Source organism: Ascaphus truei, chromosome 6 (genome assembly GCF_040206685.1).
Source record: "Ascaphus truei isolate aAscTru1 chromosome 6, aAscTru1.hap1, whole genome shotgun sequence".
In the NCBI taxonomy this organism is placed as follows: Eukaryota; Metazoa; Chordata; class Amphibia; order Anura; family Ascaphidae; genus Ascaphus; species Ascaphus truei.
The window spans coordinates 114,502,436-114,517,071 of record NC_134488.1 but is presented as its reverse complement, the minus strand read 5'-3'; the positions used below and the strand labels follow the sequence as shown (position 1 = coordinate 114,517,071).

At 50.3% G+C, this 14,636-nt stretch overlaps 1 protein-coding gene across 13 annotated transcripts in view; it reads left to right on the top strand.

Annotated features, from left to right (window-relative positions):
- The window catches only part of RAP1GAP (RAP1 GTPase activating protein), a 217,740-nt gene that overhangs the window by 149,711 nt on the left and 53,393 nt on the right, over nt 1-14,636 (top strand). The window contains exon 1 of one of the 13 annotated variants that reach the window (XM_075605861.1): nt 11,006-11,028. The exons of 11 other annotated variants lie outside the window; for them this stretch is intronic. In XM_075605861.1, the coding sequence (XP_075461976.1) occupies nt 11,026-11,028 (3 nt within the window). In that variant the 5' untranslated portion in view covers nt 11,006-11,025. Of the gene's footprint in view, nt 1-11,005; nt 11,029-11,954; nt 12,160-14,636 lie in introns of those variants that run through there. One more of the 13 variants, XM_075605858.1, reaches the window with a different exon arrangement.

Below are 14,636 nucleotides of genomic sequence, written 5' to 3'. Positions count from 1 at the left end.
TGTACGTGTCTGCGTGTGTCTGCGTGTCTACGTGTGTCTACGTGTGCCTGCGTGTCTACGTGTGCCTGCGTGTCTACGTGTGCCTGCGTGTCTACGTGTGTCTACGTGTGCCTGCGTGTCTACGTGTGCCTGCGTGTCTACGTGTGCCTGCGTGTCTACGTGTGCCTGCGTGTCTAGGTGTGCCTGCGTGTCTACGTGTGCCTGTGTGTCTACGTGTGCCTGCGTGTCTACGTGTGCCTGCGTGTCTACGTGTGCCTGCGTGTCTACGTGTGCCTGCGTGTCTACGTGTGCCTGCGTGTCTACGTGTGCCTGCGTGTCTACGTGTGCCTGCATGTCTACGTGTGCCTGCGTGTCTACGTGTGCCTGCGTGTGTATGTGTACGTGTGTGTGTCTACGCGTGTGTGTCTACATGTGTGTGTATACATGTGCCTACGTGTGTGTGTATATACGTGTGTGTGTACGTGTGTATACGTGTGTGTACGTGTGTGTATGTGTGTAGGGCAGGGAGGGTGGGGGCGAAGGGCAGGGAGGGTGGGGGTGAAGGGCAGGGAGGGTGGGGGCGAAGGGCAGGGAGGGTGGGGGCGAAGGGCAGGGAGGGTGGGGGCGAAGGGCAGGGAGCGAAGGGCAGGGAGGGTGGGAGCGAAGGCAGGGAGGGTGGGGGCCAAGGGCGGGAGCGAAGGGCAGGGGTGAAGGGCAGGGACGGGGGGGGGGGTGAAGGGCAGGGCCGGGGGGGGGGGCGAAGGGCAGGGCCGGGGGCGAAGGGCAGGGCCGGGGGGGGGGGGAGGGTGAAGGGCAGGGCCGGGGGGGGGGGGTGAAGGGCAGGGCCGGGGGGGGGGGTGAAGGGCAGGGCCGGGGGGGGGGTGAAGGACGGGGGGGGGGTGAAGGGCAGGGACGGGGGGGGGGGGTGAAGGGCAGGGCCGGGGGGGGGGGTGAAGGGCAGGGCCGGAGGGGGGGGGGTGAAGGGCAGGGCCGGAGGGGGGGGGGTGAAGGGCAGGGCCGGGGGGGGTGAAGGGCAGGGACGGGGTGAAGGGCAGGGCCGGGGGGGGACGGGGTGAAGGGCAGGGCCGGGGGGGGGGGGGGTGAAGGGCAGGGCCGGGGGGGGGGGTGAAGGGCAGGGCCGGGGGGGGGGGGTGAAGGGCAGGGCCGGGGGGGGGGGGGTGAAGGGCAGGGCCGGGGGGGGGGGGTGAAGGGCAGGGCCGGGGGGGGGGGGGGTGAAGGGCAGGGCCGGGGGGGGGGGGGTGAAGGGCAGGGCCGGGGGGGGGGGGTGAAGGGCAGGGCCGGGGGGGGGGATGAAGGGCAGGGCGGGGGGGGGGTGAAGGGCAGGGCCGGGGGGGGTGGGGGCAGGTCCGGGGGGGGGGGTGAAGGGCAGGGGGGGGGGTGAAGGACAGGCCGGGGGGGGGAGGGTGAAGGGCAGGGCCGGGGGGGCAGGGCCGGGGGGGGGGGTGAAGGGCAGGGCCGGGGGGGGGGTGAAGGGCAGGGCCGGGGGGGGGGGGGGCAGGGCCAGGGGGGGGGGTGAAGGACAGGGCCGGGGGGGGTGAAGGGCTGGGGGGGGGGGTGAAGGGCAGGGATGGGGGGGGGGTGAAGGGCCGGGGGGGGGGTGAAGGGCAGGGGGGGGGTGAAGGGCAGGGGGGGGGGGTGAAGGGCAGGGGGGGGGTGAAGGGCAGGGCCGGGTGAACTGCCAGGGGGGGGGGTGAAGGGCCAGGGCGGGGGGGGGGGGTGAAGGGCCAGGGCAGGGGGGGGGGGGGTGAAGGGCCAGGGCGGGGGGTGAAGCGCCGGCCCGGGTGAAGCGCCAGGCCGGGTGGGGTGAAAGATCTCTTCCCGTGCGGTTACTTACCTCGCACCGGGCCGCGCTCCTCCTCGGGTTCCTCGGCGGTTCCCCCCGGCGATGCGGAGCTGAGACGCTCAGGTGAGGGGGTGTGTGGGCCGCGGCCCGTGCAGCTCCCGACAGAGACAGCTAGGCCTGAGAGCCGGAGCAGCGCGCGCGGGGATGGGGAGCTGGGGGCGCGGCCTCTAGGCCTGAAGGTGAGAGCGGCGACAGCGTGCTCTGGGGGGGGGGAGCACCGGGAGAGCGGGTGAGCACCGGGAGAGAGGGTGCTCTGGGGGGGGGAGGGAGGGTGCTCTGGGGGGGGGGGAGCGGGGGAGCACCGGGAGAGAGGGTGCTCTGGGGAGGGGGGGGAGGGGGGGAGCACCGGGGGAGAGGGTGCTCCGGGAAAGCGGGTGATGTTGAGGTCCCGCGGAGTGGTGATAGGGGGTAGTTCCGTTGTTGCGGGCCAGCGGCCAGGAAAGGGGGGGGGGCGGACAGAGGGTGAGGAGGGGGGTGAGGGGCTCCGGAGCAGCATCGTGCGGTGGATGTTCGGGTGAGTGGGGGGGGGGGGGGGGTGAGGGGCTCCGGAGCAGCATCGTGCGGTGGATGGTGGGGGGGGGGGGGTGAGGGGCTCCGGAGGAGCATCGTGCGGTGGATGTATGGGTGAGGGGTTGGGGTAGTTTTGGGTGTGCTCCGGGGATGTTTGGGTGAGGGGGGGGGGTGTGATGGAGCATCGTGCGTTGTATGTTCAGCCGCGTGCGTTTGCTGTTGGTGTGAGGGGAGGGGGGTGATGGAGCATCGTGCGTTGTATGTTTGTGTGAGGGGGGTTGGTGATGGGCTGCAGTAGCGGGAGAGCTGTGGCGTGCGTTTGTAGTGTGCATGAGGTTGGGGGGGTGATGGTGGAGGGGGGTGCATGAGGTTGAGGGGGGTGGTGGTGGAGGGGGGTGCATGAGGTTGGGGGGGTGGTGGTGGAGGGGGGTGTTTGTAAGAGGCAGTGCGGTGAGTGTTAGGTGCTTAGAAGCATTCCCAAAGGTCACTGAGGGGTGGGACAATGTGGCAGGGGTGTTGGCCAAAGGCCAATGAGAGTCAGTGAGGGGTGGGACAGTGGGGTGAGGGGTGGGACAGTGTGGCAGTGGTGTTGGCCAAAGGCCAATGAGAGTCAGTGAGGGGTGGGACAGTGGGGTGAGGGGTGGGACAGTGTGGCAGTGGTGTTGGCCGAAGGCCAATGAGAGTCAGTGAGGGGTGGGACAGTGTGGTGAGGGGTGGGACAGTGTTGAGGTGGAGTGACAGGCCAAAGGTGCAATGCGATTGGCCCTAGGGACACAGGGCATGCAGACAAACATACAGACATTTCAGAAATATATAGTAGATATACACACCACACATACATATATACACACCACACATTATATATATATATATATATATATATATATATATATATATATATATATATATATATATATATATATACACACACACATATATATATATATATATATATACACACCACACATACACACACATATATACATATATACGCACACACACACACCACACATATATACACACACCACACATATATACACACACACACACACACACACACACACCCTGCAGCCCGTTTTTCACACACACACACACACACACACACACCCCCTGCAGCCCGTTTTTCACACACACACACACACACACACACACACACACCCTGCAGCCCGTTTTTCACACACACCCTGCAGCCCGTTTTTCACACACACACACACACACACACACACACACACACACACACACACACACACACACACACACACCTGCAGCCCGTTTTTCACACACACAACACACACACACAACACACACACACCCTGCAGCCCGTTTTTCACACACACCCTGCAGCCCGTTTTACACACACACACACACACACACACACACACACACACACACACACACACACACACACACACACACACACACACACACACACACACACAGTCTGGTGGCTCTGCAGTTGCAATGCCGGGCAGGCTGCAGCCCCATTGGATGGGAGCGGTCACGTGACCGCTCCTCTGCTTCCCCTCAGAGGTTTTTTTTTTTTTTTAATGAGCTAGCAGCCCTTGTTTCCCGCTGCTGGCGGCCCTGATCGCGGCGCCCCTCTAGCCAGGGCGCCGCGGCGCACAGTTTGGGAAACACTGCTGTACCTGATTCGGCAGTCTGTGGTAGCAGACGTGAAGGTTTTGATAGCTGTGAAGCGTGGCCCCAGAGCAGGTTGAGGATTAGAGGATTAGGTGTTGCAAAAGCAAAGCGTGAGGGGTGAGACAGTGTGGAAGTATTAGGGCATTGGTGTTGGACGCAGGCCAATGAGAGGTGTGCGGGGGCGGGCATTGGACGCAGGCCAATGAGAGTCAGTGAGGGGTGGGACGCAGGCCAATGAGAGGTGTGCGGGGGCGGGCATTGGACGCAGGCCAATGAGAGTCAGTGAGGGGTGGGACGCAGGCCAATGAGAGGTGTGCGGGGGCGGGCATTGGACGCAGGCCAATGAGAGTCAGTGAGGGGTGGGACAGTGTGGCATTGGTGTTGGACGTAGGCCAATGAGAGGTGTGCGGGGGCGGGCATGGCCTGAGCAGGAGTGACAGGCCCAAGGTCCAATGCGATTGACCCTTGGGACGCAGACATACAGTGATTTCACAAATATATAGTAGATATATATATTTACTGTATATTTTCTTCTTAATTCTCCTTGGTGGTTACAGTGAAGAGAACATTATGGCCGCCCAGGGTCATGCCTTGGGTGTGACAGCCAATAGGAAGCGTAAACATCTTTAGGAGATAATGTAGCTTTCTATTGGTGATCCAACGGCCATAAGGTACTTTGTAGTTTGGGGACAGAACCTGGCAATAATTAAAAATACATCAGAACAGCCCCAGAACTGGGAACATCACAATTGAGCTTCAAGGGATCCATCGGTTCTACCAAAGTAACAAAAGAAAGTTCTTCCGGGGTTGCTGCTTTAAACGGTACCTTTTTGCAACATACACTGGAAGGGCAATAAAGGGGGGAAAAACTCCCGTCATTTAAAGTCTTTTTACACTTGAATTTTATTAAGTTTTCAGTTTTATTTTCATATGTGAGTAAGAAAGAAAGGGTTTAGTCACGGACAATTGACATAGAAATGACATGAATAATACTGTAGCTGTGTCCAGTATTTGTGCATCTTCATTCTGTACAGATCAACGTTACTATTTATTATACTCGTATTGTTCAGGGAAATACAAATATGTTATCTTTTTAGCAAGTGTTTGTAAACCTTAGAACAGGGGTTCTCAACTCCAGTACTCAAGACCCTCCCAACAGGTCAAGTTTTAAGGATATCCCTGCTTCAGCAAAGGTGGCTCAATCAGTGGCTCAATCAAAGAGCCTGCTTCCGCACAGGGGGCTCCATCACTTATTGAGCCACCTGTGCTGAAGCAGGGATATCCAGAAAACCTGATCTGTTGGGGGTCTTGAGGTCTGAAGTTGACAACCTCTGCCTTAGGAACTACTTTGCAATATACCAAATGATACGCCATTCACAGTAATTTAATAAAAAGGAGAGAGGGAGAGAGGGAGAGAGGGAGGATTTGAACGTGTGTATTTAAACGTGTGTATTTAAACGTGTGTATTTAAAGCTTGGTCAGTAATATGTAACATGATGAATGTAAGTTTCAGAGCGCTAAAAGATGTGTCTCTGTTTAACTGGGTCCATGTTTGTGTTATACCAAGTCACTAACCACGTGACACCATTCCCGTGGGCAGGCAATTCATTGGGCACGATTGACACTCATTTTCTAGTCATTTAAAACCATTTTCATTGGTAATTTTATTGTTCATTTATTTTTAATGGCTTTGCAGACTTTGGTCTGAAAGTCTAACTGCAAAACAGGATAGTACATATAGGCCCCTATTTACTTAGCAGGTTGTGGTTCATTAATTAAATGCCTGGGTACACAGGCAGGGAGTATTGCTGCTTTCATTAAAGGGACAGTCCCTTCCAGAAAGAAGGCAAACCAATGATAGAGGCATACAGTATGTAATAGGCGAACTGCTAGCAACCGCCACCATTTTGTAACAAATCCGACAAGTCTAAATCTTTTTCCATCATTTCTATACTTTAATGTTGCCATAGCAACAGCATGCTTCTGAGTACAGTAGCTTTACAATTATTACCTCATCTCTTCTGTGAAAAGACTGTTTGTAAGCCCTTATATGTGCTGCTAAATTATTAATGCACAGTTGCATTGTTCTTTGTGTAAACTAATTATGCTGCCATTAGCAAAAAGAAATGAGAAACTCCAAGCCTGTCATGTTAACATACCGTAGTGTGTGTGTATAGAAGAGATGTGTGTGTGTGAGATAGGGAGGGGTCATTTACCAAAGACTCTATTGGCTGCACAACTTGGGAATTCCTTGTGCAGGAGTAGCCAACTCCAATGCTCAAGGGCCACCAACAGGTCAGGTATTAAGGATATCCCTGCTTCAGTACAGGTGGCTCAATCAGTGGCTCAGTCAAAGGCTGAAGCAGGGATTCCCTGAAAGCTTGACCTGTTGGTGGCCCTTGAGGACTGGAGTTGGCCACCCCTGCACAGTACAGTAACACCTCACAAGGTGTAGAACAAAGCAAAACCCCAATGCTTTATGATGCGGTTCTATGTTCCATGTCTCACAGGTTTTATAGCCAGGAGGATTTTTGCTAAATAATTCATCTGATGTCTAAAATCAAGTCATTTATTTTACACTTCAGTGTTTTATAAGCCGTTGTATTTAAAGAGAACGCGATTCAGCCACTGTAAAGTTGCGGCATGCCACGGGGCCGATTTAAAGTTGGCTTCACGACAGCGGAGTCGTTAGCGCAAACTGATTGGCGAAAGGGGCTAAATTACATTTGCGTATCATAAAAATAAACCCAGGATTTAGAGTTGACTGTCAGTAGGCACAAAACACTGCTGGCGACTCAGTGTATGGAGCAGAGACGTGTCTATCCTTCATTTATGGAAATTAGCTCAACGCGGGCATACATTGCACCTGTCTTATAGTCCTTACTTTAAGAAGCTTTCTTAATTATGCGCCTGTAGGTACCAGCTGCCAATCAGAATACTCTATAAGAACTCAGCATTTGCAGCAAACATTTTCTGGAGCCACGGCTCAATTTCCTGCTCTATTGATTTGCCGGCGCTATCTCACAATGCTTGGTATTCTTTGAGAATAGACCAAGACCCGGGCGAAAAAGTAAGGCATTGATAGGAGTCCGTGTTTTTGGCATGCCTGATGAGGAAGTACTCCAGAGGTACCTCCTATCACCTCGCAGCATCATGGACATTTGGGAAATTAGGGTTAGGTTCCAATACACATTAGAGCTGCTATTCCTCTAATGATCAAACTAGGAGCTGCAGAGATTCCTTCTTGTTTCAGGTTGAGGTGAGTCCCACAAAAGTGGGCGTGCGATGCAATTAAGTGCAAAGATTATGCAGACGTAATTATTGCATACAGACGTATGATTGCACAAGACGTAAAGGTTACATAAAGCCAATGGTGCTAATCTAAGACATCATTATACTAATTGAGGGAGAGTTAATTTGCGACTTTTTGTGCCTGACGCTATTTATGTAATTATATCACAACACTAAATCAGGCCTAATATTTATCAATAACAAGTAAGTACATATAATATACCCTAGTACCATTAGACCTAACGATATTTCTACACAGTTGCTGTTACATAGTAGTTACACAGTTACATCGTTACATACTGGTGTAGTTACATTGTTACATAGTTGCATAATACATGTCCATCAAGTTCAAACTATGCTAAATTTAGACAATAGATACTTATCCTATATTTCTTTTTACAGTGTTTTGATCCAGACGCATGCAAACAAAAAACCCCAGTGGCACATTATCCAATGATATCTCATAAGGGGAAAAAATAAATTCCTTCCTGACTCCAAATAATGGCAATTAGACTATTCCCTGGATCAACATCCTTCCCAAGTTTACTTATTTGGTATATCATACAGTGGTCGACAAATCACCAAAAAATCTACTCGCCGAACAAAAAAATCTACTCGCCACCTAGTACCAAACGTGTGCTGCTTGAGCCAATAGGCGCTCGCCACAATGTTAAATCCACTCGCCCGGGGCGTTGAAATGTATAGGTTTGTCGAACACTGATATCATATATACATTTCCTTTATAAAAAAGATGTCCAACCTTTAATACCCTATTTCCTCGAAGACGCCATCGATTCTAATACACACCCTTGATTTAATTAAAAAGAAATTGGGGATAAAACCCACTATATTAAATGTGCAGAATTTTTTTTAACTAGTAGACAATAGCATACATTTATCTACACCAGCGGTGCGCAAACTGGGGGCGCAATATTTTTTTTGGGGGTGGGGCGGGTAGTTGAAGAGGTCCCATGCTCTTCCCCAAGGCATTTAAATTAAATGCTGGGGGACCGTGCGAGGCCTCTGCAACCTCTATTTACTAGGATTTAGCCGGCTTCAGGACCTGTGACTATGGCAACGTGACCTGTGACTATGACGCCGCGAGACATGTGATGTCACACGACCCCGCAGCGTCATTTGACGCCGCGTGAGGTAAGGAGGGGGGGCGCAGCAAAAAAGTTTGCACGGCCCTTATCTACACTACACTACTATAAACTAGACTGCACTACAACTTTATGCTGTGGCCACGCTGCTGCTGAGTGCGCTTGGCGAGATCACTTCAGTGATTCCCAATAAGTATGACCACGCTCGGACGCTCGTGCACGTACACTCTCCAAAGCTCAGCGCTTGGAGAGACGTGTAAATTTGATTTCCAAGCGCTCAGCAGGATCACATGACCCTTCAATAACCAATGGGGAGAGAGAGACAGACACAGAATGGGGAGAGAGAGGCAGACACAGAATGGGGAGAGAGAGGCAGACAGAATTGGGAGAGAGAGGCAGACACAGAATGGGGAGAGAGAGACAGGCACAGAATGGAGAGAGAGACAGGCACAGAATGGAGAGAGACAGGCACAGAATGGGGAGAGAGACAGGCACAGAATGCAGAGAGCTAGACAGGCACAGAATGGGGAGAGAGAAACAGGCACAGACTGGGGAGAGAGAAACAGGCACAGAATGGGGGGCGAGAGACAGGCACAGAATGGAGAGAGAGAAAGGCACAGAATGGGGAGAGAGCGACAGGCACAGAATGGGGAGAGACGGGCACAGAATGGGGAGAGAGAGACAGACACAGAATGGGGAGAGAGAGAGACACAGAATGGGAAGAGAGAGAATGGATGGAAGGGGGAGAAGGAAGAAGAGGGGGAAGGTGAGAATGGAGGGAAGGGGGAGGGAGAGAATAGGTGGAATGGGGAGGGAGAGAATGGAGGGAAGGGGGAGGGAGAGAATTGAGGGAAGGGGGGATGAGAGAATGGAGGGATGGGGGAAGGAGAGAATGGAGGGAAGTGGAAGGGAGAAAATGGAGGGTATGGGGAGGGAGAGAATGGAGGGAAGGGGGAGGAAGAAAATGGAGGGAAGGGGGAGGGAGAGAATGGAGGGAAAGGCGGATGGCGAGAATGGAGGGAAGGGTGGAGGGACGGAGGGAGAGAATGGAGGGACACACACACACACATAGACACACAGTCACACTCACAGCTTCCTCTGCACCTCCTGTAGTTCACTGGAGGGAAGGGTGGAGGGAGAGAATGGAGGGAAGGAGGGAGAGAATGAGGGACACACACACACACACATAGACACACACACAGTCACACTCACAGCTTCCTCTGCACCTCCTGCAGTTCACACAGAGATTCGACAGGGAAGAGAAGAGGGGGGCTGCTGGGCAATGTGAAGATCCCTGGCAGGCATCTCCAGCTGATCTCTCTGCACCTCATGGAGTTCCTAAAGTTAGAACGTAAGCTCTTTGGATCAGTGGTAAAAGTGTACAATTTAGCATGGAACAGTAGTGCTTCGTGAACGGAACTTGTTATGAGTGTTATCACTAGACATATGTGAACTAGCCCAAATTCGCTTTGCCTATGTTTGGCACGGACTTTCAAAAGTGCAAGAAAGTTTGCTAAAAACATATTAACCGTAAAAGTTTGCCCAAAATTCAAACTTTGATATTTTCCAACGAATTTCACCAGAGAAGAACCTATCCTGAAATATTGGTGCATTTGGCAAATATATGGGCGAAAAGTTCACACGGGCTGGAAGGAACTGACATAATCAGGACAGAGTGCTGTAATATTAATGGCCTTGCTAGTTCCCGCCTTGAGTTAAAGCATGGGATCCGCAAAACCCCAAAACAGGTGAGGTCGAAGACTGAGACACTGATTGAGCCACCTGTGCTAAAGCTGGGATATCCTTAAACCCACACCTGTTGGGGACTGGAGTGGAGAACCCCTGAGTTAAAGGGACAAGACACCAGGCAAAAGGAAAAGTTGGGAACAGGTTTTTAACAAAGACTAAAAGAGAAGCAAGGAAGCTTATAAAGGGAACACTCTTGTATACCTTATTACTCAGCTGATGCCTTCTGTGTGCTTTTTATATTGAGACGGTCAATAGAAAGAGGTAATCTGGCACACAATCAATGAAGCACTATCATGTCACCTGCCGGTGCCCACAGACCTAGGGGGGTCGTGCTACCAGGTCCCCAAGTGGTATCAGGGTAAAGAGAATAGTCCAGGCACACGGTCTTATCACAAAGTAGAAAATTTAATCCCGCATAAATCCAACGTTTCGGCTGCACACAGGCAGCCTTTGTCAAGGTGAGAACTCTGTTGGATTTATGCTGGATTAAATTTTCTACTTTGTGATTAGACCATGTGCCTGGACTATTCTCTTTACCCTTTTTATATTGAGCCCATAAACATTATCACAGCCAGGTGCTCAGTAGGGGGTCAACGTGGTGTGTTCTGCATAATAACACCTCACTATTATTTTTCAAGTTTTTCCGAGCTAGCAACAGATAACAGAAAACAGACGATGAGAGAGAGAGAGAGAGAGAGCCAACGAAAGGAGATACAGGGACTGTGGCAAGTGACAATGCGAGATGCAAAGATACCCGAGCTAGGGAGTTAGTGTAAATAAATAAATGAAGAGGTGGCGTGTCGGATCCGCAGCAGGTTGCAGGGAAGTATATGCAGATGGAAGCGGGGCTTGTCAGAGCTGTTTTTGCGACGCCTGGACAGCAGTGAAATGGTAATATATTTTACTGGCTGTGATTATACGGTATTCATGTTTTGTAATGTACAATATTATATAACGCATTCCACTGCAGTGCACAGCACTGTTATTATCTGGGTCAGCAACTGTTCTGCAGACATTGTATCCACCAATCCATTGTTTCTGTCTAATGAAAAGAGTTACATAAACCGGGGTCGACCGGGACTGCTCACAGGACAGGTTTTTACAGCCCTGGCTTTCTGCCTCCCATCCCCAAGGTTATTACGTAGAATGGTTAATGACATGTCCTACGGTGAATGAGGGCTGCACAACCAGGCTGATTGTGATATCCCCTGATATCCAGGGTCAGGTGGTCACCGTGACATAAACCCTATAGATGTAAGATAGGTTTGTAGAGTTTTACTCTTTCAGATAAAGCATGGAGAGTAGCAATACGGGGCATAACGTTATGATACTGCAGAATTCACTCAGGAAAGTAGAGAAGGTGCAATTGTCTTAAAAGGAAATCTTGGCTTGTTACCCAGTTCTAGCCCAATAGGACTTTGGACAAATCATTTTATCTCCCCTCAAATATCACAAATAGATCACAAGCTCTTCAGCATATTGTTATATTATTTATTTTGTTAAGTAAGAATTAGACGCCTCTGGTTACCCTACTCTGTGGTCTTCTCTTGCTCCCTGGCACTGCTTCTCTCTCCCACTCAGTGTATGGATCCCTTATAATGTTGTTTCATGCCAGCCACACCAGCAATCCTCTTCCTGGTTTGAGCTGGAAAGAACAGCTGTTCCCTTTGCATTTCTTTCTGTGTTCTAATGCACACAGAGCTCCAGGCTGGCTGCTGTGGCAGTACCTGCTTTCTTGGCAGCAGCTGTCCAAGCGCCTGGCTCCCCGCCCATTAAATACACATGTAATGAGAGTCTGGCAAAATAGTTCCTTCAGAGCGTGAAGGCATGAGAGGCACCCGGGAGAGAGGGCACAGCCAGCAGAATTCAGCAGAGCAATAGGGCAGGCAGGGAGTTTTGGAAGTTCTCTGTGACTCCGGAGTCAGGGGAGTGAGCTGTGGGTACAGAATGGCTCAAAGCAATGAGCAAGCCTTTTCTGAAGATCCTGCAGAGAGCACCGCCACCCCATGTAAAACACGTCCCGTGAGTATATTGTAGATATATACATCAGAGTCGTCCTGCTGCAAATCTGTGTGATACTTGAGCAAAAGGCAGCACCTGGTTTTCATCATTAATACATCCAGCTATGTTCTGTTCCTTGCGACCAAGGGTTGCCCATGCTTATTAGGCAGCATAATCATTTATATTACTTACTTGATATGCAAAGCAGTTATTATGGAAATCCTCATCTAGAAAAAAATAACATGCTTAAATATATATAAAGGAGCACTGAGCGGCCTATGTACTAAGTATTGCAAATGGCTTTATTGGGGCAACATTGGTGCACAGGAATCTCATTTTATAATGTGCCTATTTGCACCTATGTGCTAACCCAGGGGAGTCCTAACTGGGGGGAGGGGGGTGCGCTAGGTTTCCAGGGGGGCACAGTGATTACAAAGCTCTTCCCCAAGGCATTTAAATTAAATGCCCGGGGGATTGTGTGAGGCCTCTGCAACTTCCCTTACCTTGTCTTCATGTTGCCATGGCAACGTGCCGTCCCGTGACCCTGTGGCATCATTTTATGCCGGAGACAAGGTAAGGAGGGAGCATGAGCAGGGGGGGGAGGGGAGCAAGCTGGGGGCGCAGACTGAAAATTTGAGCACCCCTGTGCTAACCTGAAATTTCCAATTTGAGCCATAAGCGTCAAAAGCAATTGCTTTTATTTTTGGGCGCACAGAAATGGACTGTGCTTGGTGTAGAGATGTAAATGGTCTATACTAAAGAAAAATGTTACCGTGCGCCTCCCCAAAAAAAGAGGAGAAAATGCGTCAAAATTGTCCACCAAGTTCAACTTAGCATTTTATATCAGGTACCATTAAGTTACCATGGCAGACCTGGCAATGTTCTGTGCATTGGGTATACTTTGAGCTATAGAGTATAGCATGTTCTTTATCAGGATGTGAATGACTTCAAAGTGATTGTAATAGCAAGTAGGTTGAGTTTGCATTGGGTAATTCCCTACATGGTACCTAATTTGAGAATCATGTCATAACCACCCAACCAATGAGTGGAGAGAGAGGTCGGAGAAGAACCAGGAGAGGGCAGTACCATGGATGCCAAAAGAGTGAAGAATGTGTCGCAGAAGAGGGTAGTCAACCGTATCGAAAGCTGTGGAGAAGACAACAAGGATCAGAATGTAGTCATCTCCTTGAGATTTGGCGATATGGAGGTCATTAGCTACTATGTTGTGTGGTTTCAGTTGAGTATGATTAGGTCCACTCTATTATCTACTACTGAGAGGCAGACTCTTTAAACCTGTTTTTTTTTAATTGTCACATGAGCTCAGGACAGACTATTATGTCAATTATTTTCCTGCTACTGCCTTCCTCGACCTGATATTCCAGACTTCATCATTCTTTATTTCCTCATGTATGCATTCCTGTCACTAGAGGGTCTTCTATTTTAGATGCTTAGATGGGTTTCTGACTACTTCATCTACTGTATGGGTGTGACAGACATACTTCATAGACATGGGTGGCCAAGTCCAGTCCTCAAGGGCCACCAAGGTCAGGTTTGAAGGATATCCCTGCTTCAGCACAGGTTGCTCAATCACTGACTCAGTCGAAGACCCTTGAGGACTCGAGTTGCCCACCCATGTCATAGACTTTAGTTCTGCTTTATCTCTATTTTTACCACCATGTGTTGGGAAGTACTGCTGGGAGCCACATAGTTTCCAATATGTCTGGAGTACCAGGATAAACATTGGACAATGATACCGGAGAATGATAGACTTAATATGTTACAGATTTATGCTTCTTGGTTCTGACATACTGTAGGAGGGTAAAGTATAGACATAGGTATAGCTTCTTTTTAAACCTCTGTCATCATATTTTCATGTGGTCAGATAGACATGACAGATCCTTTGTGTACAGTATCTGTGTTACTTTTCAACCATGTAGTTTGAGGAGCAGACTTCTTGAGTCATTGGTCGTCTTTGTTTGTTTCTATCACCCAAGTGACAGAAATTGAGGGATGCACCACCACACTCGAGGATGCAGCTGAACATCCTTGCACAGCTTGGCTTCAGGCCCTGAGAAGCATGACTGTATCAGCTCTGTTGATAATCTGTACGGTCTCTGGTCTCTTGCACTGTAACATTGCAGTGAAAACAGACATTCTTAAGCAAAGGTAAATCAGATTGTATTTTTGCTCTCTTCAAAACCTCTATTTATTCCTATCTGATTTTTGAATGGTCAGCTATTGGCATTGAGTTCATCTGGTTATAACTACAATTCCATTTGTATCAGAGGAAGGAAAAATATCTCCAGTATTCCGTCAACACTAGAGCAATCAGGAAACTATAAAGGTGTCATGAATCTGTTGGAGCCTGAAGAAGCCGTCCTACCTACCACTCCTTCAGTGTCTCTTTTGCATTTGCCAACTCCTCCATTACTTGTAGAGAACACCCTGTAGGTGTACCTCAAAGCTCAGTTTTAGGTCCCTTACTCTTCATTCTATAT